The 23,388-nt window shown below is 44.0% G+C and overlaps 1 protein-coding gene across 5 annotated transcripts in view; it reads right to left on the bottom strand.

The window, feature by feature from the left end:
* The window catches only part of RFX2 (regulatory factor X2), a 59,144-nt gene that overhangs the window by 28,348 nt on the left and 7,408 nt on the right, over nt 1–23,388 (bottom strand). For 4 of the 5 annotated variants that reach the window (XM_054805580.1, XM_054805583.1, XM_054805584.1 and 1 more), the window contains exon 2: nt 274–386. In XM_054805580.1, the coding sequence (XP_054661555.1) occupies nt 274–378 (105 nt within the window). In that variant the 5' untranslated portion in view covers nt 379–386. The remainder of the gene's footprint in view (nt 1–273; nt 387–23,388) is intronic. The other variant, XM_054805581.1, reaches the window with a different exon arrangement.

The raw sequence follows: 23,388 nt of genomic DNA, 5'->3' as shown, positions 1-23,388 counted from the left end.
ATACTGAAGCAAACACCAAACTAGCATTAAATTACTTCCTTGGGTAGCTAAATTAAAATCTAAATCTCATGTTTTAAAGCTTGTGTATTCGTAGGGCTAACACATGAAATATCTACCGCCTTTATCAACACAAAGTCCAGCAACAGGTTCTCCCCACTACCTCAACGAGCTGATTAACAATCCCCCATATAAAACCCCTGGATTAAAATACATCTGCCAATAAAACAGGTCTCTTCTCCATGGAAACGGCATTCCCAGCTGTGCATACGTTACCTGCTGAGACGCTGGCACTGGCTGCACTACTGGAGCTTGGGTTGACGCAGAAGTGTGAAGTGCCACAGAAGCTGCTGAGTCTGATCCACCCTCTGAACTCTGCATGCTCACTGCTGGGGAGAGCAGAGGGGAGATCAGCCAGGGAAAGCACAGCTACGCACCGCAGCAAGCGCCCGAGGAACCCGTGGCTAACAGGAACAAAATCCCAGTGGAAGACCCAGGGGAAGTGCTAGGAAGGAAGGCAGCTACCTTCCTACACAGAGGACTCTTTTTAGTCTTGGAGCTAATTTTAATACAGTATTATATTAAGAAAAAAGAAAGTTGCACAATTGTTCCACAGAAAGGAGAGGGAAGGAACAGAAAATGCATTTCTAAGTATAACCGAAAAGCAGCGTTGGAAAATTATTGTGTCATAGTGAGGATAACTTCAGATCTGGAAGAGTAAGAGCATATTTAAAAATCATTTTTTCTCCCCCTCTGCCTTATCATGTTTAACTACTGCCAAAAAAAATAAAATTAATCAAATCTAAGTACATGCCTGGAGCTTAGCTAATGCTTTCATTTGGAAAGTGGGGCAGTCAATTTGGGTTTATAATCACAACCGATAATCAAACACGAATAGCAGAACAACAGCGATTGACCGTCATTTTAAAACCCTCAAATCACCCCCACAAAGAACCACCTCCACTCTCCCATCCGTGCCCTTGCCCCAAAATCCCATCAGCCTCACCAAAGTCCCCGAACCCAGACACGCCATCACCCTCCAGTCCTGCTGGGATGCCCTCAGCATCTTCAAGCCAGCCAGGTTCCCCTGTCCCGGCACTCACCCAGCACCGCTCAGCCACCTTGGGAAGCATCCCAAGGGCCCCGCAGGAATCTCCTGGGGATGCAGAGGTGGCACGAAAGCAGGGCTGAGCTCCTGCCCTGGGTCTCCTCGCTCCCTTACGGCACTGCCCCGGCACCCCGTGTCTGTCCCCCGCGGGGCTCGGGGCATGTTAAAGCCCAGCCACCCGAGGGACACCGAGGGTTGCTGCGATGGTGCTTCCTGAGAGCAGACAAATATCATTTTGGGGTTTTTGATGTAATATGGAGGGGTGGGGGAGCCTTTTTTTCTCAGTTTCTTGTGAAAGTTCCTGTTTAATAAACTATTTTAAGAGGGTTTCTGCTGTTGCTTATAAACCAAAGATTCAGAAACATCCAGATTTTGAGCAGTGTCATTTCTCCTTTGTCAGCCTCACTGCTGAGCATAACGTAGCCTGCAAATAACGGCGTGAAAGTTTTTCCATTTTGTTTCCCTTCTCCATCCAATATTGAAAACAAACCCCCAAATATTTAGGTTCTTCACAAAACAGGTTATTATGATTTTTTTTCCAGTCAGTGCTGACCCCATATTCCCATGCTACCCGTTAAGAAATTATACACCAATTACTCTCCCGACTTCCCCTAAACCCCACAGCTTGCAAGTAATTTTCTCTTTCACATCTTTCTACATCCAGGAGAAAGAGCAGATACAAAACCCACACAGTCACTGCTCCAAATACAACTACCAGATTAATTTAACAAGCCAGAAACTAGGTAAAGAAATTCAGTCACTATTTATCACCATTCACGGCCCTTCATAGCCCTCAAATCCACCCACAGCAGATGTGCCCAAGCCCTTTCCCTGCAGCTCCACTATATAAAGGCAGCCCCTGCTTCTCCCCATCGCTGCCTCTGCATGGTTTTTAGCCAAAATTTGGCATGGTGAGGTTACAGAAGAAAGTTGGGTAACGTTAGCAAATATATTTGAACTATCTATTTGAGAATGGTTCTGGCAGGGTCAGATCTTGGCAATTCAGGTCTACAGAAAGGTCTCTTTTCAAGCGGAGTTATAATCAGAAAAGGACACTCAGAAGCGATGCTATCTCAAAATTACCACCTACTCATCTCTGCTGATAAATATTGCCTTCTGGTTTCTCTCAGTGACCAAAAGAGGCAGGCAGGGTGGAAGATGAATTGTCTGCTCCAAAATAAATCATCAACATTATTTTCAGATTGGTTACAAAACAGGCTCTGTTAATGATGACAACCAAGCCAGACACAAAGACCGCGATGAAATCTGCGGCTGGTACTTCCAGACAAGGTAGACAGACACAGAAGTTCTGGACTGCCAAGGCACACATACAAGACTTATTAGTATTTTGTTTATCAGTGAAACATCCTGGATAAAGAATAATTCATTCCCCATTAAAGCCATCCTGCGCTTCCTGAGAATTGGAGAGACAGATACGCGTGCGCCATCTGCTAACATTAATTTGCACTGATGAAAAGCTGACAACATAAAGAGAATTCCTACGCTCTGAGAAACCATCGCAAGGTGCTACAAAGCTCTGCCGACATCCTGGGAGCACAGCTACCAAGTGAGCCAGCACCCGAGCCAAGGCTCCAGAGGATGAATAAAGCATCGTCTTTCAAGTAGGAGAGGAAACGTGGCATCCGAAGCCTTGCTCTTCCCTCTTCTTGTGAGTTGTGTGTGCAAAGCAAGGAACACTCTTGTAGGTCCTTAACGGACATCGGCTGCCGGAGCTCGGCCGTCTGTTTGTGCAGCTCTTTGGCAGTTCTGCCACATCCCTAAAGCAAATGCCCATGAAAGGACTCACTGCTCTCCTTCGATCTCATTTTTCACCTCCCACAGAGGAGGAAGTTTTACAGTGTTCTTGATCATCCTCTCCTAACAGACACTCGGTGGCTCAAAAGCAAGCTCTCCTGTTTCCCAAAGATCTAAGATTTGCTGCTTTTCTCTTAGATCTGGTCTAAGAAAGAGAGTTTCACCCCAGCCATGCTTGCTTCCCACTCCTGGCAGGGGCAGAATGCTGTAGCTCTCTCGTAGCAGAAGTGACTGACAGAAGCTATTAAAAGGTGTCTCGTGGCTGCCGACAGCCGGTGAAAGCCTGACAGCCCCCCTGGTACTGGGGAAGTTTGCACAAACTGAGAACTTAATTAGTAGTCAACAAAGCCGCCGGTGGGTCACAGAGAGGATCGGCATCCACAGTTGGCTTTCTCAGCTCCACGGCTCCTTACCGGGTTAAAAGAAGAGCAAAAAGACGAGTCAGTTATTTTTGCCAGGGAAATGAGCAGACGGAACCTGACCACGCACAAGGAATAAAACTGCGGCAAGAAGGGCCTTTCTCAGACATTGGCGTTTCAGGTAGAGACAAGTTTAAAACTCCAGTTGCTCAACGCGGCTGGTGATGTCACGTGCAGCATCACGACTGTGGAAGGCATTGCAGAAATCTGGATTCCAGGTTGCATCATCACTGAATGAATCAGGCAGATAACAAGGCTGCCGCGCTCTGGAAACCTTCTGTTTACACACAGCTACCTCGGTAACCAAGCAAACAGCGGTGACAGGAAAGGAAATACAGAAAAAGCTAATAACTTCTGGGTGCTATTTCTGGTTCTGCCACCAGCTTGCTCTGTGACCTTGAACAGGATGCTTCCCCTTCCCTCTGCTTCAATTTTCCCACCCCTAAAAAAGCCACAATACTCCCCTAGGTAAGGTAATTTTCGAGCACTGGTCTCAGAGGGCTGTCAAAGTCTGAACGCATTTGAGAAAGACAAGTAGTAATATTACAGGCCTTGAGGGTTGATAAAAACTCCAATTGTCACGGTTTCATTCATAAGCCACGTTGAATTCATGTAAATAGCCTTGCCTTTGTTAATCTCTCCTGCCTAAAGCAGCTCCAAAATGCTGGGAAAACAGAGATAAGAGGAGCATTTCAAAATATTTTTCACATTCAAGTTTGCAGCGAGACACGGGAGTAAAGGAGGGGGCAGCAGAAGGATGTATCACCCAGAGAAAAGGAAAGCAGCAGCATCCTCTGCGCTGGTTCCCAAGCTCCCCAAAAGAGCTTGGGAAAAGAGGGGGGGGCTGATGCGAGAGCCCCCAGTAGTGAGAAAGGTGCCCCTGGGTGCTCGGTCTGTGCTGCAGCCCACGAGCTCTGCCATCCAGGAGATGAGGAGGAACTGCAAGTATTTTTCCACAGAATGTTTTAATATAAACGATCAGCTCCTGAACACTCAAACAAAAAACGTTTGGGAGCTAAACGTCGAGACCTCAAACGTCTTAATAACCGCTGCTGATTAGAGCCAGAGCAGGGAATCTGCCCCGGGGAAATATTTCGTTTATTTGTCTCTGGTGCTCTGGTCCTCGCTCCACGGGACGTGCAAGCACACGGCTAGCTGAGCACCAGCAGCCGTCCCGGGCAGCTCCGAGACTTCAGGTAGGGTTTACGTCCCTGCCTTCCTCAGGCCCGAGCTACTCGGTGTTTTTATACAAGGAGAAAATGTCACCATTTGAAGTGAATATAACTCTCCCTCCCTGCCTTATTTTTATTTTTTAAGAGCAGCCTTACACAAAGCAGGGGTGGGACTGGCACAGTCTTGGCTCTTGTGGGGTATTTAGGTCGTGTATTTACATATCTTTATTTTTCTAAGGTGAAAAAGTAAAACATATTAGCTACCCTACGCCAGCAACCAGTGAATCACCTTTTTTTTAATCCTGAAGAGTCAAACACTCATACTAGTGTTGCTTTCGAAATGCTAAAATTGTTACTGTTCCAGTGAACCGCTTGCTCATTTGAAGACAAATCATGAACTATTTTATTTAATTTGCTTTTCAAAGCTTACTTGGTCATCCTTTGATTTTATTTAATCTTTTTTTAATTCTTTTATTACATCCTTTTTTTTTTCTGTCAGAACTTTTGAAATAGAATATAATATTGGGACATAAGTGAGGGAAAGTAAAATGTCTTTGATGAATCATTTGTTGTTGTTGTTTAAGAACAATAGTCAATTATTCTACCTCTGGGACAAAGTTTCTCACAGCTACTTATATTTAGGCATCCCAGTAAACCTTGGTGGGTGTTATTAGCTCTACCGGGTAAGTTATTCCCTCCATGTGCCATTTGTAAATGGGCTTAACAACTTCTTCTCAAAGGGGATTTAAATGTGGGGCATAAAAATCCACCAGGAAAATGACTGACTTGAAGTACAAGACTCAATGATAAATCAGATTTTTGATGACTGAAGGATGCGCTTCATGTCTTTCATTTCAAATTACGATACAAAGTCGGAAAAAGTTTCTTCTTCCAGGTGAACCTGCTATAATTACGCTTGCCTTTTTATTTCTGATGGCGCCTGTTCTTCAAATAGGAACCAAATGCCAACTGCATTAGCGCTCCAGCTAAAAGGAGGTATCATGAATTTTTAATCATCACCTGCACACGTTGTCAGACACATCCCATAGCATGAACTGAAGATAAAAACTGCAGCTAGAATGCACGCAGTCACGGGGAGAGAGAGACAAGCTTAGTTACACCAAGATTTATAGCTAAAAAGGTGGTATGGGTAGATGCACCCGAATCGCAGGAAACCTCGGGAGCTGGATGTGAGTGCTAATGGCATTTTATAGGAAACTTTACCCTAAATTAATGCAGTAGGTAACCTTTGCACATCTTTAATATTATCATGAGCTAATGAGATTTAGTGTATCCAACAGCCAGGGCACTCAGCTGGGCACAGTTTGTGCTCCAGGTTTTCTTTCTGTTGAACGGATCTGGGGCGGACCAGGGGGTAAAATAACCAGGGAATCACATATGGTTACATTTCCATATACAAGTTCATGATATAGCTATGAATTTTTTATAGGAATCTCCTGATATCTGATATTTTACTGAAAATAACGGGGAGGGTGTAGGTTAATTAAAAAAAGAAAAAAGAATTATTTCTCATCCATAACATCAACCTGCAAGGATCAAAATTCAAACCCAAGTTTTTGCTTTTTTTTTAATTTTGTTTGGTTTTGTGCATTTTTTGCATACTTTGAAAGGAAGGCTTACATTTAAAAATGCTTATTTGGTTTCTGGAACTTTTATCCAGGTTTAGTTGGCTTGGAGCTTAGATAAATAGGAAAACCAGAACAGCAATAACTGAATTTAGAAGAAATAACAATGCTATTTAACCATCACATTCTATATGGGCTCTAAGTGGTATTTTCTCCCCTGACTACAGAAAAAGGAACTATGTTTTTTATATTTAATAGATTCACTGCTGAGAATCCTCAATGCTCCCAAAAGGGACTGAAATAAATAAAAGGAATGCAGGGAATAGCAGATTTTGACTTTCTTTTCTAGCAGATGCACACTATCCATCAACATTATCCACCACACTCTATGCCACATTTATTTTACTAAAGAAAACCTTCCTAAATATTTTCCATTTCATTCAACATTTTTGGCTTAGTCTCTATTTAAAAGTTTCCCCTGAAAAGGCATTAGTTATGTTTTAACCAGAGCATAGAAAGGAAGTGTTTCATTCTTTGGGAGAAGACACTTTTGTATTTGATGTGAATGAAAATGCAATCGAGTGAGTTATATCACCTTAGAGCAGAACTAAGGGAAATACTTCTACCAAACCCAGCCTGCTCCCTAACCTCCACATGCATCCTTTATCCCCCATCTCCAAAGCATGATATTTGCAAGAAATAATAGGAATTTTCCTGAAATTCCAATCAGGAAAATATTCATTTTTTTCCCCATTGCCCATGAAACTCAGAAGCCCGAGGAGCACAGCAGCAGGCACCTGCACATGGCTCTGAACCAAGACCAAGGGCCAAGTATGGCTCCATCTTTGCACCCTCTTTGGAAAAACATGATTCCAGCTCTACCCATCTGTGAAACCAGAAGAAACTTTGCTTTTGGATGGATGGCTCAGCCAAAGAGAATCTGCTCTACCAGCATCCACGTTTAGTTCTCTTTTCCTTCAGACCATAGGAGGGATGCTCGGAGAACAAAGCTCCCAACGTGGCTGTTAGCAATGGGTGCAGCTCAAAGCATTTGGAAGCCTGGCTGCTTAGCACCTGAACTTAATCCTTGTCCAAAATGTTGTACAACTGGCAATCATGGTGGAGAACTACAATGTTCCCTGGTTTTTTTAACTGCTCTGAGAAGAGCCTGCTATTCTGGCTTGCAGAAGGAGCCAGGAAATGCGGGAGCAGGTTAAGACTGGACAGAGTCTTGGCTCATCAAACCTTGGCCTCCACACCAAACCCTCTCATCCCACACCGAGGACAGTCCACAACGCCCGGAGCCACGCGACACCGAGCCGCCCCACAGAGCCTGGGATGCTGTGGGATGGTGCCCGGCATCCCCACGAGCAGCAACAAGCACTCGTGTACCGTTCGCAGCCCGAGGGTTGGAGCAGCATTCACCTTTCCCAACCAGCCGCTCCCAAACCAGCATCCCCTTCCAGCAGAGGATGGGGGAGAGGTTCGGGCCATCTCTGTACTCTGAGCGGTGTGAACGTGCATCCCGTTCGCAGCTAGACTAACAGGAGCTAGCGCTTGAGCCGGCTCATCTAAAGAGTGTCCTGAACCACGTGTCATAACCTTTAACCTTTTAATAAGTAGTGGTAAGTGGAGGGGATGGAAGGGGAAGCAAACATGACAAGGAACTTGATAATAAGCTGATTCTGGAGAGGCTGCTTATTACATTGCTTCCAAATGTTATAAACAGAGAAGGCACCAGAGCCTTCCACTGATTAGGTTAAATTAATTTAAAACAGAAGCAAACGCTGCTTGTCTAAGCGCTCTAGTTACCTGGAAACACAGATAAACCCAAAACACGCGTTTCAAGGGCAGCAGGCAGTATAGCTGGTTTTTTTCAGAAACCCTGTCCTCATGGAAAAATACAAATTTGGAAATGGCTTTTATTAGCAATAGTTAATAATATACCGAAATAGAAATATACACTCAGTCTTTAATTAGATTTCACGGAATCAAGTCAAGTAATAGATATCTACACACACACATAATTGTTGTGTAACAGCAGTTCACTAATCTTTGCTGTTTCTTTAAAAGTAACTTTCAGAGAGGCAGAAGCGAGTGAGGAATGCATCTGTGCTGGCTGGATAATTTGGAGTTTCCTTAAGAGCCAGCTGAGACTGAATAGAAGAAGCTGTGATGGTTTAACGTTGCTGGCACCAGCCTGCGGACAGATCCCACGTGCACGTAACTCGGACCTCAACATGGGCAAAGTAACGTTGCGAACCTCCCTCCCATACAAAAACCTGTCCCATTTTCTTTCTGGGTTAATAATACGAACACTCTCCAAGTGTCAACAGCCAGGATTGGATTCCTTCAGAGCTGAATGATCCCTTCTGGGGCTCACAAATACAGGGCCCGGCATACGGGCTATTTACTGCCACGCTGCATTGCACCCTCAGTCTCCCACAGACTTACGTGCATGAGTCTCAGCTGTTGGTTCTTAAGAAAGTCCAACAGCTTCCAGATTTTTAGCCTAGCACGACCCTGTCAATAACTGCTCGGAACTCCTTATTTCTTTCCTATTAACTAGCTTATTCTTGATTTCAGAAAAGTTTTGCTACAATGATGGCAAATAACGCTACCCAAGAAACGTCGTCTTGGTATCTGCTGAGCTGTAAGTAAGCTTTCACATCTGGAAGGAGGAATGAGGGTCGCGCACCACGTTGTACTCCATGTTTCAGATACCGGCTGCAACATAGGCATTGGTGCCATCTGGTGAAAGCAAGCACAAGCTCTCGGCTCAAATTAATCATTTTCCCATATTTTTAATACGCACTGCAGTGGTTTCCCAGGGCTGTGATTCAACAGGGGAAATACAGCGCGTCAAGCAAAAATCTGGCACAAAAGCACTTTGAAGGTTCCTTTCTAGGACAAATCTTAAAGTTTCAATTGTCAACCAAACTAGAACATCTGGTTACTTGACCTCTGCTTCTGCATGCTCCCAGGACGATCCCAGGTACCTGGGTACAGCTAATCCTCCCCCGACTGAACTGGGCTCCTTTTGGAACAAGGAACTGCAAACCTTGGTACTCGACTGCAGTTTTGCAAGACCCGCTTTTATAGCTTGTCCTATGGCAGAAAACTATGGAATATGTCACTTATTTTAAATTAATGCCAAGAGATCAGCTTAATCCAAACCTGTAAGTTCATCAGCTCTCGCTTTTTACTTGTTTAGACTAGACAATCCTTTCAATGGTCTTAAGACCAGCCAGTCTTTTGACAATTTAAGCGTGAAGTAGGAGATTTGCTGCAGTATTTCATTTAGATGTGGGGCGGCAGCAGCAGCTGTTTCCATCATGCCTATCCGGTGAACAGCAAATACAGAAGTAACCGCTGCCAACGCAGGCCAGTATATTGTTATTTATTTATATAGCACCATTCACAAGCATTGTGGTACTTAACAAAGTTAAGCAGAACAAGCCACAAACATAAACTGTGGCTGTTCAGAGAAGAGACAGCTTCATCTCGGATTTATAGCAGCAGCTGAGTCAGTGCTCTGGAGGTCTCCAGGAGAGATTCCACCACGGGGTGGGCTGAAACGTGGCACGAGGGGATAAACAAGTGGTCACGAGCGTCAGTGTTGCTGTGGGTTTGTACTGGGTAGTTTGAGAAACCAGAAAGGAGAGTTGGAGCAAGGAGAGAAACAAGAAACGGTCACCTCTCCCTCTGAAAGGCAAATAGTGCCTGGATGGGCATGAGGAGGAGGAGGGCTTGTTTGCTTTCTCCTGACACTACGGGCAAGTTTCTTTGTTCCTCTCATGAGCTCTGACTCCACCATCCTTCCACCTGCACACGAGATGCTCTTCCAGGCTGTGCTAACTCGGCACGCTCCTAGGGAACACTGCCCTGACCAGGGACTGGTGTTACTGGGGAGGAACCGCCACGGCAGCCTGGGCTCTGCTCCTGCACTCCACAGAAAATGGAGTCTCACCCTTTATGTGCTGCCGCCACACCGAAACATCCTCATGGGGACGTGCAAACTTTTCTCAAGAGAGTTTGGGATTTGCTTGTTGATGATTCTGCTCCTACACGTGCAGTAAAACTGCCCCGAGTTCCAAATCCGCGTTACCTAAGTGCATTTGCAAGTGCGCTCATCGGAGCCCCAGGCTGGCATGGGGGGGGGGTCCCAAAACTGAACTCACAGTCATTATTCATCTGTTCCATCGCAGTACTCGGTGCATGTTTCAGCAAGTTATGGGACAGAAGAAATTGCTTTCCAGACCAGTGCAGTGCTACCAGTGAAGGGGGAAAATGAGCTGGGTTTTTTCCTGTGGAAATGTAAGGTTCCTGCAGCCATTGGTGACTGGTACTGCAGACTCCAGGAATAAACAAGACCCCTGACAGAAGACACAAACTATCTAGAGACACGCAATTCTTCTTGGAAAGGCAAAAAAATGAGAAGGCTGCTTTAGATGCCCTAGAAATGCAGTTTGGGAAGAGGTATTTGAATATTCTGCGCTTGGAGAAAGGCACTGCTGTATTTTTCTTGAGTTTTTTTATCTAGAATATAAACTTTAGTTTGTATCTAGAATACAAAGTGTATTCTAGATGAATGGGAGACAATAAAGGCTTGCAAAAACAACTGTACACTGCTCTAATAGTTCGCACTCTCCCAAAGGAAGAGAATTGACTGTTACCAAACTAGAATTAACCCAGCTGTATCTTTTATCCAGGCAACAAACTCCTGCAGGCAGTATTTTTGGCCTCGGAGACGTGAGTGGGTGGCTTTCTGACAGCCATCCCAGCCCACTAAACTTTCTGTCCGTAGCCTGGCCAGAGACGGGTTCACATAACACCCAGAAAACAGTTTTTTTATCTGTTCAATAAAGTGGGCAAGGCAAAGCTGCAGTTTTAAAACCTCATCCTCCAGCGCTGTGCTGCTGGATCGGGATTGTGCTTAGAGTCTATCACGCTGAGTGGGAAGATTTAATTCCTTCTGAATCATAAACTAATTGGGGGGGGGGGGGGAGGAGGGGGAATGCTCTAATTTCGAGACTGCTTTGAGGGGTTTTGGGGGCAGGGGGGACCCCCTGCACTCCGCAGCCGCCAAGCCCAAGCCCATCCGAAGCACGGTGCAGGCAGAGGAAGAGGCCGATGCTGGGGGAGGATGCGGGGCCCGTGCTGTTTGGGGAGCAACAGCGGTTGCCAGGGGCGACGCGGTCCACTCCCGTGTCCAGGGCGCGTTGCTAGGTGACGAGGGGAGCGCTTCCCAAACCAAACATCCCCATCCCCGCTCCCCGCCGCGAACGCACACTAAATATGTCAGCGGGTATTTTCAGCAGCCCGGAGGACTGACAAATAATTTCTTTGCTATAGTAACTGTGAGGGGGGGGGGGGGAGGACTGTGGGGTTTGGTGCTTTGTTTTCGTTTTATTTTATTTAATTGTTATTTCAGAATAAACAGATTAACAGGCTGGACAGCGTTCTTCAAAGCAGATGCCCAGGAAAGGAACTTTTTTTTTTTTTATTGTTGTTTTTAGATCTTTGTTTTTAAAAATTATTATTAAGGAGCTAATCACTTTTGGAGACGGTAGTAACTAGTCATTACACAAACCCCCGTGTCCCCAGTTGGCTGCCCAGGGAAGCAGCGCACAGGCACCAGCAGAGCAGCAGCATCGCATGGCCAGAGCTACCCACAAACACACAAACAACCGAGCAAGTACTCCTTCAACTTTTTTTTTTTCCCCCCCATCACGTATTTGTAAATGCCTAGACGTTTCCCAGCAGAATTTAGATCCCTGTAAAGCATGATTTAGTTTACTTAAAACAGGTTTGCTTTTCTTTGTGGTATATATGAGTTTGGGGAAAGGTAGTCCGGCTAGGAAATAAGCTTTTGGGAGAGGGCGTGTGTGGTTCTGAGTGTCCTCTGATTTAACAAGGAGTAGAAACTCAATAGAAAGATGTTTTCTTCTAGTTCCATAAACATGGGAAACTAATTTAAATTTTCTACTTTGCATTTTTTACATTAAAATTTGAGACAACTAATCATAAGCAAAAATTTATAAACACTCAGAGGATTTTAAGGGAGAGCCTGCTCTCTGTGGAAATAAAGAATAGAGAGAGGTTTTTGTTGGCCTGGTGGAAACGGATCATTGTCCTGGGCACAGCCATACCATCTAAAACATAAAAGTTCTGCTGTGCTTGCTAATCATCATTAAGGCCACATAGTGCTGTCACAGGCTCCCAAATTCAATAGGAGCTGAATTTGAGTAGAATTTGTCCCTCCAACTAAAGTTGCCAATTTCCAAGCGTGGGGTGCTTTCAGCGCTTCCTCTCTGGTGTTTATCTGCTAATGCCATGGTCCTCCAGGGCACTGCAACAGAATCGCACTAAGGCGGTCACTTCTCTGAGGCAGATGTCACGAAAAGCAGAAATCACTCATCCAAATTTATTAAAAAATAAAAAGTCATAGTACTGGGCACTTTTTAAATACAGTCTTTCAAAAATTCTGTTCTTTAAGGATTTTTTTTTTTTAATTATTTTTTTCCCAAACTATTGCTGACCTCAGCCCCCAAACTACTCCTCAGTCTTCTAGCATTTGATCACATTTATCTCCTTCTCAGGGGGAGTCACATGCCTCTTGCATGAGAACAGTAGACCCAGGAACATTTTGAAGGAGGCAGCCGATCTTTTTCTTGTGATGTTCACAGTGGCATTCAACAGAGAGCAGACACTCATGCAAGACAGCCAAAAGCTTGGCATAGCTTGGCAACTTAAAAATGACAACTGAAAATTAAGAAATGTCATAACTTGGAAGAATCTGACCAGCAAAGGGATAAAATACGCATCATTTGAGGCTATTTGAGGTGATCTGGTAGCATCTGCACTCAGTACAGAAAAAAGTAAACTCAAAATAGGCTCCTTTACTTAACAGTATCCCTGCATATCCTACCTATTGCTTTACGGTAGACTTCAGCATTGAAGCCTCCAAGCTGTGCGAAATGTGGTTAAAAGATGCTTTAACATTGCAACATTTGGCCGAGTAAAGGACTTCTTTAAGAGATAATTCTGGCTAAGGGGAACATCTCTGCCATGACAGCAGAAGAAGCACAAGATGAACATGACCAACCTCTTGACAACTCTGGTCTCACTCAAATGCCAGCCTGCAAAGCAAGCCAAAACTCAGTCTAGACCCCCTTGCTCCTTGGTCCTTTCACCAAAATTACTATAGAGTGATATCTTTGCTGGCACTGACCCAAGACCTATCAACTCATTTCAGAGTGTAACAGAAGCTAGGCTGCCCTGAAAGAACCACTATTCTTATTCCCTATTAAGATGAGGAAATTAAGTCCAAGATTATTCTCATTCCATTCCTTTCTGCTAAGTGCCCTCATTCCTGCTTTAATATGCTAAAAAGTTACTGCTGGGATGAGGAAAACACATTAAAATTGAGAGCTGACACCTCTCTTATCTCGAGTGAGGATGCTAGTGGGGGGTTTTAGGGTTTCAGTTGCTGGAGTCCTGTTACTCCCACAGAGCTATGCCTGACAAGAAAAAGAGCTTCCAGCTTTCCAACTTTTACCGAAAAAGTAAAAAGAACCACGCAATATCAGAAAGTCACTGTTTAAACAGTTAGCCTTCCTTATTTTTATCTCCTAGGGGTTTTTAATCCAACCTCATACTTTGGGGAATTTCTGGCCTCATGGGGAAAAGGGCAGTTTATTTGCAATCATATAGCAGCTGAAACCCCCCCCTTTTTTTTTTCCAAAGTATCTTTCTACTTTTGCTTTCCAGAAAATGAAACGTACATCCTTTTCTTGCAAGAATGAGAGCGATGTTAGGAGCGTTAAGTGTGACTGCAAGAGCTATTTCCAGTCTATACAGCATTTACTGCATGTGCTGAGCAGTATATTGAGGAGACCGTGAAATGCTAATGATCTCCAGACTGCTGGAGATACAGTCCTAAATAGAAGGAAAAAGTCGCTTTGCGAGTTATTTTTTTGCCCATTCCATCTCCAGAAACCATACAAAACTTTAACACCTCCCTTTGGCTAAAGCTTTCCAAGTTCAACTTGAAAAACTGAAAAGGAAAAACAGATGGGGGTGGGGGAGCGGATAGAGATGATCTGACAGAGCTAAAATATCCATTAGTGGTAAATTCCACCATCTCCTCCCCCTCCCAAAAAAACGGACTGCATGGGTCAGATTCCACCCGCAAACCGAGAAACCAGCTCCAACCACATTCACTCAGCTCTTTTTATTCTCTTGCTTGTCTAACTGGCTGCTAGGCAACCTGAGCAGCATTGCTGCTCATATGCATTAAGTATTAACTATTATTTCATTCCTTCCCCCCTTCCTACAAAAAGGCAGCAACCTCAATTCATAGCAGACAGATCTTTTCCCAAAAGCGAATGCTGGCTGAACTAAGCTGGAAACAGAGTTAAAGCCGTGTAAGGGTTGAATTTAGCCCGTTTACCTATAGGATGCTCTCGATGCAGGCGCTATGGGATGCACAGAATTTCCAGCACCCAGCATTAGCCACCTACCCCAAGCACCCTCATTAGGGGCTGAATCTCTAATTTTTGGTATCGCAGGAGATGCAGCTACTCTGAGCCAACCTCTGGAGGTAACTGCCTCTGCGCTGCCTATGCAGGGAGTCCAAAATCCTGATTGAAGTTTAGTGCCCAGAGTGAAGCAATGCAAACATCCCAACTGCTCCCGCTGCATCCAGCCCCGGAACGGTGAGAGGTGTTCCTTTGGAGGCTGTAAACTCTCCCGGCATAATAAAGCCCGATTTTGCCAGGACGGGCCACAAATCTGTAAAGCAAGGGAGAAGGACAGCAGAAAGAACGTAGTCAGTTGCCCTGCCCAAGGGCAAGCTAAGGTAGAATTTGAGAGACTACAGTGTGTAAGGCTTTCTGCTCCCCTCCCTCTGCGTGAACCAGTTCTGCAAGTAGCATCCCCATCTTTGCCAAAGGCAACTCTTCCAGCAATTTCAGGAGATGTTTTGCCTGAAGAAACAAAAATCAAAATTGGGACAGGACAAAAGAAAGCAGCGGCTGCCAGTGTTTAGAAATGGCAGGGATACTTCGGCTCCACAAAGAAATTCAGTAACATATTGAGCTCCCCTTGACAGCCTGGTCCCAAACTTTGGTGACACTCCTGTATCCATAGGAGAACAACCCTTTACAATAGAGGAGGAAGGTGCTGCTAAGGACAAATTTTTCACCTGCAGGAAGGCTCCGAAGGAAGGCGGGAGAAGGAAGTGGCTGCACTCACTGCCCTGGGAGGAAAGGCTGCTGACAGGCAGAGCCCAGCACTCTTCCAGCCCAGTGACATTTTTGAGTAATTACAAACCCTTCAGATCCATTATAATGTTAATTTGCTGGCTAGTTGTTGTGGAGAAGTGTAATTAGATGTTGTGTAGCTACGATGCAGACTGGAAAGAATGCTAAGAATGCCTCCACTTGCAAACTGAGCAACAGCAGGAAGACCAGGAGCCGGAGCAGAGAGGAGCATCCACACACCTCTAGAGCCTGGGAAGGAGTCCAGGTGCAGAGCAGGTCCTGGTATCAGACCTCTCTTCAGGTGCTGAAGGCTCCACTGCAGTCAAAACACAAGCTGCCAAGCAATGGCAATGTTCAGCCGAGCCACCAGCTAGCAAGCGATGAGAACGTCAGGCATGCTTCATTTTACATCTGTACGGCCGCCTCCTCCCATCGGATCGGGGACTAGAGGGGTACCATTCTGTATCGCACCTCACGCTGCCGTGCTCCAAAGAAATTAGCATTTGCCTCAGCTGAGAGCATCCTATTAATTTATGCCACCATCTTAATTAGTTTTCAGGCTAAATGTTTTCTATAATACGGGCCAACGAGAAAACATTTGTTTTTCAAATTATGAGACATTTCCTGGGTTGGGGCAGCACTCATAAGCAACAATACTGGGCTACAGCTGAGGATGATAAAACCTTTTAAAATTAAAACAAATCTCTTAATACACAATGACTCTGCCCATTTCACAATTAAGAGAAGCAATAATTGTGGGGAGGTTTGTTTTGTTTTTTAACACTAATCTCACAGCACATTTGGAACCAGAATCAGACATCATTTCATTTCTGAAACATACCTATTAAAAAGACTGCTAGGTCTGATATAAATTTTCCTCCACAAAATAAATTGATTAAATGAAAACTAAATTGGAGTCCCTAAAGCTTTGTAACAGTAAACTTCATGTAGCAGTTTTTAATTTGCAGGTGGAAATACAGAAGAGTATTCATTTGCAGTCTCATACAAGTACCTAGTTACTCTGCAAAATAATATTTTTAAGCTATCAATAGTATCTAAATTATTCAGGGATGGAAAAAACAAATCCATCTCCTCTAGAAAGGAAAGCCATCAGCTGCTGAGAACAAAGTAACTACCTCCTAAGGCCAAATAATCAGCAAAGCAAATAGTGGCAGAAAAGCACAGCACCATTAGCAAAGAGAAAAGTTTTCCAGGAATACTCTTGCAGTCAAGAAGTATTTTGAAACAGAGCACATTGTATATGAGACGGCATTTTACAAAGGAGAAAAGGCAGAGCGAGAAGCAGTGTCCTAGGCACCACCGCCTTCGCCGGCGTGATTGCAGGGGACACTGAATCGCCGGTACAAAAAGCGAGAGACCGCAAGGCTCAGCGGTTGGGACACCTGCTTATTATTATTTTTCCCCCCCCCATAGACATTTCAAATGGCAACAGCCCGCCACACTTGTTCCCTCAGGCTGAGTTTAAATGGCAACAGCCCCTCCCAGAGAGGCCAGAGGGTCTCTCGTGTGCCACCCCATCCCCAAACCGGCACACGCTGCGCTTTTGTGTTCATCTCACGGCGATAACCCGCGCGCTCTGGGGCCCTCATCAGTCAGAGCTGCACGGCTTTTATTTCCTAAATCATACGAACAAGACGGTGGTCGTCGGGGAGGAATCGGGCCTCTTCTGCCCGGTTCCTGGAGGAACGTGGAACTCCCTGGGCCCAGATGTTTCTAAATTCACGGCGTTATAAACAAGGTCACCCTCCCTCCCAGTGACACCACAGCTGACTTGAGACTTTTCTATCAAAGCTGCAAAGCCCAGGAAGGGCTGGTTTATTTCTGGAACAGCTACAGAGATGCAGGGATATTGTCTGAGCCGCAGCACCTGGACAACCGTGCCTCCAAGAGCACCAGCTGGATTCTGCTGTTTTAAGCATCCTCCAGAATTGCCTTAAGTCGACCCATTCTGGTTGTTTGCAAAAAGCACAGTGCAAGAAACACTGAATTGCTCTGAACCGTCAGCAGCAACTTTCCCCCTTATTCTACTGCAAAGGAAAAGGAAGATTTGTCATTATATGAAGCAGAGGGAGACCAGTCTGAGACATTAAGAGCCAAGACCCTGCTCCTCTGCGAGGGCTGTGAAGCTTTCAATGGATTTTTTTTCTGTAAGAGGGATTGCACGGGTGGCTTGACTAAATCACCTCAAACTGATTCTCCCGTCTGAGCCGTGCAGCTTCAAAAGCATCAGAGGAATCAGTCAGCATTCGTATCTTCCAGTGGTGCTGGGGATTCACTTCTTTTTTCTTTTTAAATTATGAATTGTTTAGCTATTGATCCATTATTGCTCTCTGTTAATTTTCCTTTCATTGACTGAATTGCATAAACCAGTCTTTAAAAAGAAAGCCAGAAGAGACGTGCTAACACTAATCTCACCATTCCATAAGGTAAATCCCCTATTTGCAGCATTCTTCCCCAAAAAGACAAAGAAGGAAAAGCAGACATTTATGAAGGGGAGAGAGGATAGGTCGAGGAACATTAATTACAGATGGGTTTTGGCACTGCCAAACAAAACACCAGTTTATTCTGTTACTTGAAGTATTGGGCTGGGGTTTCTACAACATCCATACTTCACCCTTTCCTACTCCCTGACGCATAGCTCTCTCATGGGCTATGATCTGTAGGTATTTAAGAGCCAATAGTGCTTCAAACAACTCAAAACATTTTAAAAAAGCTTCCAGTACCTCTAGGGAGCCTCAGTTCAGCAAGTAGCCAGTAAAGGCCATTGCATTGCCAATTTTAAAAGCAGAATGATTTGTTCCCTTAAAAAACAGTCAACCTTTTCAGCGGCTCCTTTATGTATTGAGAAGAGATTCGGGTGAGGAATAGAGGGAAGAGTTTCTGCAGTGCCGCCAGATTGAATTCCAAATCCAGACAGTTTAGTCAGGGAGCTAAGGGGAAGATGTCAAAACATGCTTTCCATTAACGTAATAGCAGAAAACACAACTGGTTTAAAATACTATACACAAACAATTACTGTTCTGCTAACACAACCTTTGCCAATACGAGTGATTTTGTAACCATAGTTAGTTTAAACCGACAGCAACAGAGTTGTAAGTCAGCAATATGGTATTTTATTCTTAAATATTTGCTTGGGATGCTACTTGACATTAGACTTCAGTCAAAATAAACTTCAGCAAATGATGTTAAATGATCCCATCTGGCTGTTTCAAAGGCAAGAAAGTAGATTTTGTTAATCCTGAATTTCCAGTTGAATCTTCCAAAACAGAAGGGTCAGTTTCTGTTCTTATTTAGCAGGCTGTAAATCAGAAGTGAATGGGTTGAGGTCAGTGGTATAGGGCCGAGGAGTACATACAATCAAGAGGTTAACAGCAATTTTTAAAAATCAAGTATGACATTAATTTTCTTAGTGGAGAAGTTCTACTTTCTGCAGATGGAGAGAAGAAAGAAAACACCATCATCTTCTCTGCATCTGCACTTATGTTGCTCGGGCAAAAAGCACTCCGCTAGAAATAATGCACATTGTTCAGCTGGGCATTCACATCAGATTTTTTTTTCTCCCACAATCACTATATGCCAAAAAAAGTCAGCTAGCTCACCTTCCAACACTGACACAAAGCTACAGAGGGATCTTTCAAGGATACAATTCAAAAAGATGGACTCAGAGTAGCACTACAAGCAGTTTATATAAAGTTCATAAGAGGCATTGTTGTCTCTAGGAAAGAGGCAGTTACAGCAATGAAGCCAGAAGCCATCTGCAAAGAGAGAAGGAAGAAAAAAAAAAAATAAAAAAAAAATAAGAAAAAAAAATTGTGTTTGCAGCCTTGATCCTCAGTTCTGCAAGTGTGTGTACACGTGTGGCCAAGGGAGAACAGTGTTTGTGCTTCTGCGGTGGGAAAACGCCCACTGTTGTTATCAACTCATAAAATGGCATCAGTACAGAGATTAGTTTACCTTCCAAAATAGGTTTTCAACACACTATTGTCTCAAAGGAATAACCCAGTCAACTCACTGTACCCAGCTGAGTAAGATTACTGGGGGGTGGAGGGGGGGGCAGACTTTTAAAATGAAAATCTTCTGTTATTTACATTATCGGACCATATTACTGCATAACTTCTTTAACTGATCAGCATCCGTTACTGCCGGCTGGGGGGGAATCATCCTTCCAGGGAACAGGCGGTAGCTCAACCCTCGTCTTAATTTTCTGATGCAAGAAAATTAGTAAAATTTTCATAAACCTGATAGAGAAAAAGGTATAAAAACTATTGCATAGAGGCCACAGGCTATCAGTTCCTACCAACTTTCAGTTCACTATTAGCCTAGGATGGCTATAAGCCAGAAGTGTAAAGCAGACATTCAGCCATAGACAATTTTCTTTTCTCCAGCAGAAATATTGCATAATGTTCTGGCTAATCATGTAATTCAACCCTCATATATGAAGAGAGCAGTTTTAGAAATCAGGAGATGCATTCAAAATGTTCACTGCACCACATTTTGTTGTCCAACATCAGAATATAAATTAAACCAAGTAGTTGCCAAAATGAAAGCCATCACAAAAATTCCTTAATGATAGACTAATAAGAGACTCATCACCAAAGTATTAAGTAATTCTTGAGGGAACATGAATAAGAATTGCAATGTATGATGTAGTAATTCAGTTATTTGGTGGCATTTAAGAAAAAAGCTTGAGTTTTAAGGACATGAGGTTAGAATAGAGCTGGAAAAATTCAATCCACAACATAAATTGTCTCTTGAAATGTGCAGAGAGAGGGAGCGTCACTGAAGCTATCTTGTGCTTCTCGTCGTTACTGCAAACGGAGGAGCACAGAGCAACAGAGTTTTAGCTCATCTATAGTTCATGCTCCCAAATAGTTTTGTTCCAAAATTCACTTTTTGAGACCACTCCACATGTGTGTTCACTTGAACTGTAAAACAGTTCAAAGAATGATACTGGAGTCACTTCAGCAAGAAATCCCACAATCACTCTTTTCCCCAAAAGCATTTCTCTAATTAAATAATTTCTCCAGGGGTTGGTCGGTTGGTCTCCCTCTCCCAATTTTTAGGACCAAAACATGGCTCTGAGCATGGTCTCCACATCTTTACCAGCCCTCTGAAGAAGCGAGAGCAAACTGGGGGAGGAAAACCCACCGAGGAGGTGCTTCTCCTGGAGGAGCGTTCCCATGCACGTCCAGGGGAGCAAAGAGAAGGCAGCAACCGCATCGAGTGCTTCTCTGAAGAGGACGCAGAGCAGCCACAGCCGTGCAGCACATCCCCCCCGTTCTCAGTGTCCCGAGGGTAAAAGGCAAGTGTCTCTGCACAAAGTGATCTAAGAGGGCATGAAGCAGAGCGATAATCATAGAATTGTAGATTCAGTTAGGTTGGAAAAGACCTTTAATAATGACACACTCCCCAAAAATGCAGATGTGGTTTTGATCAGTGACTACAGCAGCAATCACTGGAGGATTTCAAAGCACTTTACAAATATTAATCCTTGCAAGTCTGCCCATCTCAACTTTCTGGCTCCTGGAAAAAAGGCAGGTATTGAATTTTTCCCTAATGGAAAATGGAAATGAAAGCACAGAGCAAATAAAGCAGGGTTTCCCAAACAGACTCAGAAGTACCAATAGATGTGGATTCTGGATCAGAAAAAAAAGATGGGACTTGCTAGATCAGAGACTAATTTATGCCTCAGAGCACAGTCCCGCAGGAGAGTCTAAGGTGGCACGGAAACCCCAAGGACCGGGTCTGGAGGCAAGGAGGTGCATCAGAAATGTGGAATGAACATCCGTCGGCATGGTGTACTCTTGGAAATACACTCTAGCATAATGTATGTATATGTACATATACTGGTATATTTTATACATATAAAAAAAATACACATGTATCACCACATACATATAGAGCCCCAGGGCCTGCATAAACAGAGAGATTTTATTGCGACAGACACACCGTCAGATGTTTTGGTATTAGAATGTCTCCTTTCAGTCCCCATCAAGGACATGATAATTAGTGCTTTTTACAAATGAGATATGAAGACGGAGCTTGCATGGTACCTGTGGAGGTAAAGACAAAGCACATTTCCCTACAGGGCAACAGCAGGGGACTTAAAAATTCCTGAGCGTTACAATCATGTTTTTACGAGCAATTGCATCTGTGAAAAAGATGCAGGAAAGTACCCGGTCCACGGTTTGTATTTAGGAGAGACTTACCCTGCAATCCACCACCCGGCTAAGCTGTAATCCCCCATGACAATACACACAGGGGAATAAACAGAAAGGCATTGCCTGGCCCATACTTGTGTGTGCTCTGTCCCCATGCCCTGCTAAGAATCAGAATACTGACTCCCAAAAGTCAACTCTGAAAATTAGGAGTTTGTAGTTTATTAAGCACCAACATAACAGCTCGCATGCCATGCGTTTCCTCTGTGAAGGCACAGGAGGGTCTTTAGTCTCAGTGAAGCTGATCTCTACAAGGGTTATGTATCTGAAATAGCTTACAGATCCTTCACTTGAAGGCAATCGGGCTCTTCCCTGGTAACGCCAAGCTGTGGCTACAGCCCTTCCCAACAGTACGGAGATGACGCAGCAGCAGCTGATGAGGCACCACACTGGAATGTCTTGGATGGGGACTGCAGAGGAGGTTTCTGTGACGGATGAAACACGCTGCCAGCACAAAATAATTAACCCCCATCTTTGTCGTAAGACAATCTTTGCTCTGCCTGTCCCATGAAACCACTGTGAGCACTCTGGGGTGGAGATCGGCCCCCACTGCACTGCTGTACCGCACCCAGGATAACGGAGTATCGGGGTACGATGGGGCTTCCCGGCACTGTAACAGCTCAAACATTCACGGTTTTTAACTCATATTAGAAAATAAGTTGAAAGAAACTATTTCTACTCAGTGCCTCTTCCTCAAGAAAGATTAAATAATGGACTCAAAATTTCACTAGCCACGTAAACCTTCTTATTAAATGTTACAGAAATGTTGACTGCATTTTTTATCTAAAACCAAGTTGGGTTGTTTGGTTGGGTTTTAGTGTTGTTTGTTGTGGTTTTTTTAAAGATTTTTAAGTTCTCAGCAGCATCTAGATTGGGAAGAATGAAAACGTGGAAAACAGCAGTAGTAAGAATCAAAAAGCACTTTTGCTGCTTCAGTATAATTTGAAACACAAATTATCCAGCCTACAACTCCTTACCTTACACACTTTTCTCTAATGGTTGCAGCATACAAGACAATACTCTGAAATTTAAATAAGTCCATTTATTAGCACAGCAAGCAGCACTTGTAACCATCTAAGTGCTTCCTGCCTGCCAGTGGCTCCTATCTGGTGAATATTATCTGATGACGGTGTTGGAAGCAATCTTATGGAAACTATCATAGTAAATGCTATTCCTAAAGGAAAACGTTGACACCAACAGATGTCTAGGCTAAGCCATGAGTAGCAACAACCTTTGCTTTTTCAATGCCCAGCTCAAGTGGGAGTGCTGCAGGTTGTCACCCTCAGGAGGTGAATGTAACAGAGCTGGTGCCTAGAACAGGAAGGGTGAATTTTATATTTATGGTTCGGGGGAAGGTAACTGAAATTGGACTCAGAATGCAGATTTTTCTAACAGTTGTGGAGGACAGGTAGCCTGCAGGCAAGCCCCTGTTTCTTCAAGGGTTTTAGGACCTGGGTGAGGGATATTTCACTTTCCTGGCAGGTGCAAGTCTACTGAACCATGCTGTGCATCTATCATATTAAGAAGAATAAATATTTGCTAGGAAGAAGGAAGCTCTGAAGATTAGCTTGATGACCAGAAGCCATTATTTCTCTTATTATCTGTACCTATTAAAGAAAAATTTCCTCCCGTGACTGGTCATTTAAGGTCATGAATATTTGAAAAGATCTGCATTTCATCATCTTTTGGGGGGAAGGGGTGGGGGTTTAAACAGCACATAAAATATTTTGTTTAAATGCAAGAACTGAATAGAAATTAGACAGAACTTGTCTACGTGCATTTATTC

This window comes from Grus americana, chromosome 28 (assembly GCF_028858705.1).
Source record: "Grus americana isolate bGruAme1 chromosome 28, bGruAme1.mat, whole genome shotgun sequence".
NCBI classification, from domain to species: Eukaryota; Metazoa; Chordata; class Aves; order Gruiformes; family Gruidae; genus Grus; species Grus americana.
This window is presented reverse-complemented; position numbering and strand designations above follow the sequence as displayed.